The 4,271-nt window shown below is 48.6% G+C and overlaps 1 protein-coding gene across 1 annotated transcript; it reads right to left on the bottom strand.

Moving 5' to 3' along the window:
• Nucleotides 1-407: 407 nt before the first annotated feature.
• Nucleotides 408-1,803, bottom strand: LOC308621575 (protein FAM50A-like). Its single transcript, XM_081242224.1, has one exon. It carries the CDS (start codon nucleotides 1,724-1,726, stop codon nucleotides 707-709), a length of 1,020 nt encoding a protein of 339 aa, XP_081098350.1. The 5' UTR covers nucleotides 1,727-1,803; the 3' UTR covers nucleotides 408-706.
• Between the last annotated feature and the right edge of the window lie 2,468 nt (nucleotides 1,804-4,271).

The raw sequence follows: 4,271 nt of genomic DNA, 5'->3' as shown, positions 1-4,271 counted from the left end.
AGAAGATGCGGCGCATACACACCATGGAATACCACTCAGCCATAAAAAGAAACGAAACCGGGCCACTTCCAGTGCAGCGGACGGACCCAGAGTCTGCCACACAGAGCGAAGCAAGCCAGAAAGAGAAAAACAAACACCGCATGCTAACACATATACATGGAATCCAAAAAAGGAAAATGGTCATGAAGAACCTAGGGGCAAGACGGGAACAAAGACACAGACCCACCAGAGAATGGACCCGAGGACACGGGGAGGGGGAAGGGCAAGCCGCGACAAAGCGAAAGAGAGGCATAGACACACAGCACCAAACGCAAGGTAGATAGCTAGTGGGAAGCAGCCGCACAGCACAGGGAGATCAGCTCGGCGCTCTGCGACCACCTAGAAGGGCGGGACAGGGAGGGCGGGAGGGAGACGCAAGAGGGAGGGGACATGGGAACACATGTATATGTACAACTGATTCATTTTGCCATGAAGCAGAAACTAACACACCATTGTTAAGCAATTATACTCCAATTAAAATAAAAACGCACAACAGGTGCTCCAGCTCTGACGCGTATATCTCTGTCGTAAAAGAAAAAGGCGGTAAACAACAGCACCAGGGGCAGGGGCTGAGCAGGCCCCGTCACGTCTCGGGAGCGGGGAGCTGGGCGCCCGCAATCCTGGGGCCGCAGGGAGCCGAAGGGGCGGGGGCCGCGCTGCTGCCACATCACCGGATCGTGTACTTGTCCCACTTCTTCTCAGGGTCGTAGGGCTCCCAGCGGCTGGCGGGGAAGGTGTGCTTGTTCTTCTCGTACCAGCTCCGCAGCACCACCTTGCCCGCGTGTGACTCGTCCTTCTCCACGGTGGCGTCGCTGAGCAGCCGCACATCATCGTGAACGTCGAAATTGAAGAGGGGCCCGCTCTTCCCTCGCGCCTTGGTGACGATGAAGTCATAGAAGCTGTGGTGGTGGGGTATGATTAGGTCCTCCTTGATGTACATGAGCTGCTCCACCCCTGCCGACCTGAGCTCGCTGAAGTCTTTGCGCAGGATCTCGAGGGCCTTCTGCAGGAACTGCTGTATCGTGTTGCCCTTCTTCATCTTGACTGTACGCCGGTGCCCAGAGCCATCCCAGTAACTGAAGGTGATCTCGATCTCCTCGCTCTTGATCTTCTCCTGCTTGGCTTCCCACTCCTGCCGCAGCTCCTCCCGCAGGCGATTCTCCTCCTCCTCCCGGTCTCGGTCAGGCAAGAAGCTCGTGTCCACATCTGGGTTCTTCCCCAGTTTCCTCTTCTTTGTGGTGATCTCTTCCCTCTCCAGCTCCTCGTCGTCCATGGTCGCCTCCTCCTCCTCGTCGCCTGCCTCGTCCTCTTCCTCCAGGATGAAGGACAGGCTGGAGATCTTCCGCTTGGCCTCCTTCTTGCGCTCCTTCTCTCGCAGCTTCTCCAGCTTCAGCTGCAGCTCCTTCGACTGCTCCTTCTTGGCCAGCTGCTTCTCCCGCTCCTTCACCAGGGCCTCCTGTTTAGCCTTCATGTCGTTCAGGGTCACAAGACCCACGGTGCTGGACTTGAGCTCCGCCTCCACGGCATCGTAGTGCGCAGAGAACTTCTTGTCAATGTTGGATTTCATTATGTTCTCCTCCGCGATCCTCTGCTTCATTTGCTCCATCTGCTCACTCTGCTTCTCCCGCTTCTTCATCAGGTGCATGGCGCGGCCCGCCTCGCTCGCGGCACCCTTGTACTGAGCCATGGCGGCGGCGACAGCGACAGCGACAGCGGTCCGGCCGAGTCTCACGGGCTGCGGCGGCTGTGGAAGCGGCCGTGCAATGAACTCTATCTTTTCAAATTAGAGTTTTTGTCTTTTCCGGATATATGCCCAGGAGTGGGTCTGCTTGAGTTTTAGATACCAAAGAGTGCGCTAGTGAATGAGGACATACTATGTATCTATTGGAACTGACATCTTCCAAGGAGATTAAATGAGATAATCTGCTCAACAACCTGATATGAGAGATATTTTCTCCCCATTTTCTCAGATGAGGAAAGAGGCTCAGAAGTTCAAATACCTTAATCTTAGATGTGAAAATATAAATATCAAATGGCCCTTAGAATTCTAAATCTTTTCCTTCCAACTTAAATTATTTTTTAAAACACATGAGCCATGAATAAATGAACAAGTAACTAAATTCATAAACAAATACACTCAATTTAATAGTTTTGTGCATTTCTCTGCTTTGTTTGTATATTAGGTGAAGTCAGGTTAGTGTGCACATTAAATTGAGACTTAAAGAAGAAAACACAAAAAGCTCACTGCCCCCCACCAAGCTTTGGTGAGAAATAACTTATATACAATAAAATTCAGTGATTTTAAGTGAATTTTGGCAAATAGTATATGGTCATGTAACAATCACTTCAGTCAGGATATACAATATTTCCATCTCACTAAGACATTCCCTCATGCCCCTTTGCAGCTGACCCTCTGGACCCCGGCCCCAGGAAACTACTATTCTGCATTCCATTGCTCTAGTTTGTCACCAGTCTCTTCCAGTTTCTCTTTCCTGCCTCAGTACCTTTGCACATCCTGTTCTCTCTGTGAGAAGGAACCTCTCTCATACCACATACTTCTCTTTCCTTGGCTAATGTCTGCTCATATTTCAGTTTAAGTGCCATTTCTTCAGAGAACCTTCCATTATCCCCTTTCCCCACAACTAAAAGATGTATCACATTATTTTCATTTATAGCACTTCTTTCTTTCCCTCCATGTCACATGATATAAGTGCATATATGCAGGTATTTATTTGATTACTGTCTGTCTCCGTCACTATACTTTGTTTCATGAATGCAGGGAAAACATCTATTTTGCTCACCATTATACTTTTAGTTCACTGCTAATCACTTCACTCATACATCAGTTATATTCTTGGAACAAAGCTGGTGGATCTCACATATTTTTTAAATGGATTAATTGAATAAATAGTCTTATGTATATAAAAATTCTGTCAGGCCTTTCATAGGGCCAGTGGAAACTCCATCTCCTTGTCACCCCTGGTTGTTTATCTGAGTCCCACCTACTCTGCACCTGTGGTGCTCGAGATGCATCTTTCAGTTCAAAATCTCTGAGGTTCAGATCACCTGAGATTTTTAGCCAGCACAACCAAAAAGGAAAATTCTGCCATTGAGTAGCACACGTGAGGCATAGGTTAATAAGGAGTAATCACTTTACAGACTGGCAGATGGGGCAGGAGTGCAAGACAGGCGCAAAATATGGAGACCGTTGGGACTGTCTCCATGACTTTGGTTGTCCAAGTTATGACTTTGGCTGCTCCTTTAGACTGGAAGTCTGAGCAGGGCTCAGTGAGTGAGTGGGAGAGGAGGAAATAGTGGAGAGCAGTGTGGCTTAGGATTCTGGGTGTGCTGCTGTAAAAATCCCTGTTTGGTGATGATGACAGTGATGACGATGTTGGTGGTGATATGGAAACAGTGGTAGCAGTGGAAAGAACAGTTACGCTAACATGTGTGCACTTGACACGTTAGAAACCCTTCTCCACCCATTCCATCCCTGTGTTTTATCATCTACCACCTCCCACAAACTGGGTGTGTTGACTTCCATTTTCATGACCCAGGTCAGACCCCCCATAGAGAACCAAGCCGGCAGTAAAGTAGGGGTGAGAAGTGGAAGACCATGGGCATCAGGTCTGCCATTTCCTCTGCCCTGGGACTGGCTGTGGAGAGTTTCCCTCTTTGGGTTTACAACAGCTTGCCCTCTGGCCGTGGTCAGGGAATTGGGATCATCGTGATCATCATTATAATTACTATGACCCAAGAGCTTTTGCGAATTGCTGGAGCTGAGTGTAAGAATGAAAGTGATGTGGGTGGAGGAAGTGTAGCTATAAAATCGTGCCCAGTACAATAAATCAGCTCAGGGGTGACCTCAGCATTGTAACTCATGTAAGGGCTTTGGTCCTGGAAGAGACTTGAGTCTTTTATAACAAGGAGTTGGGCCCAGGGAGCTAATCTGGCCACGCGTTCTCTGTGAGGTTAACTACAGCACTGGTACTTGTGAGCAGTAGTTCAGACCCTTGGAGCCACAATGTACACACATTACTCCATTTCCTTCACCTGCCATTGGAGGCTCCTTTCCACTGAGTAGGTTATAGCCCAGAATGACCATTTTCTCAGTATGTTTCAAGAGTGAACCTACTCCTTTTCCATTTTATAGAAGATACCTTTAGTTGCTAGCAGCTGCCATTCCCTTGGCAATCTCACCCAAGCTCTCAAGACTGAAAATACCATCTATA

This window comes from Mesoplodon bidens, assembly GCF_964165515.1.
Source record: "Mesoplodon bidens genome assembly, chromosome: 1".
Classification (NCBI taxonomy): Eukaryota; Metazoa; Chordata; class Mammalia; order Artiodactyla; family Ziphiidae; genus Mesoplodon; species Mesoplodon bidens.
This window is presented reverse-complemented; position numbering and strand designations above follow the sequence as displayed.

Bases quoted from the DNA above. Each gene is read 5' to 3' on its own strand.
- LOC308621575 (XM_081242224.1), bottom strand. From the start codon at position 1,726: ATGGCTCAGTACAAGGGTGCCGCGAGCGAGGCGGGCCGCGCCATGCAC.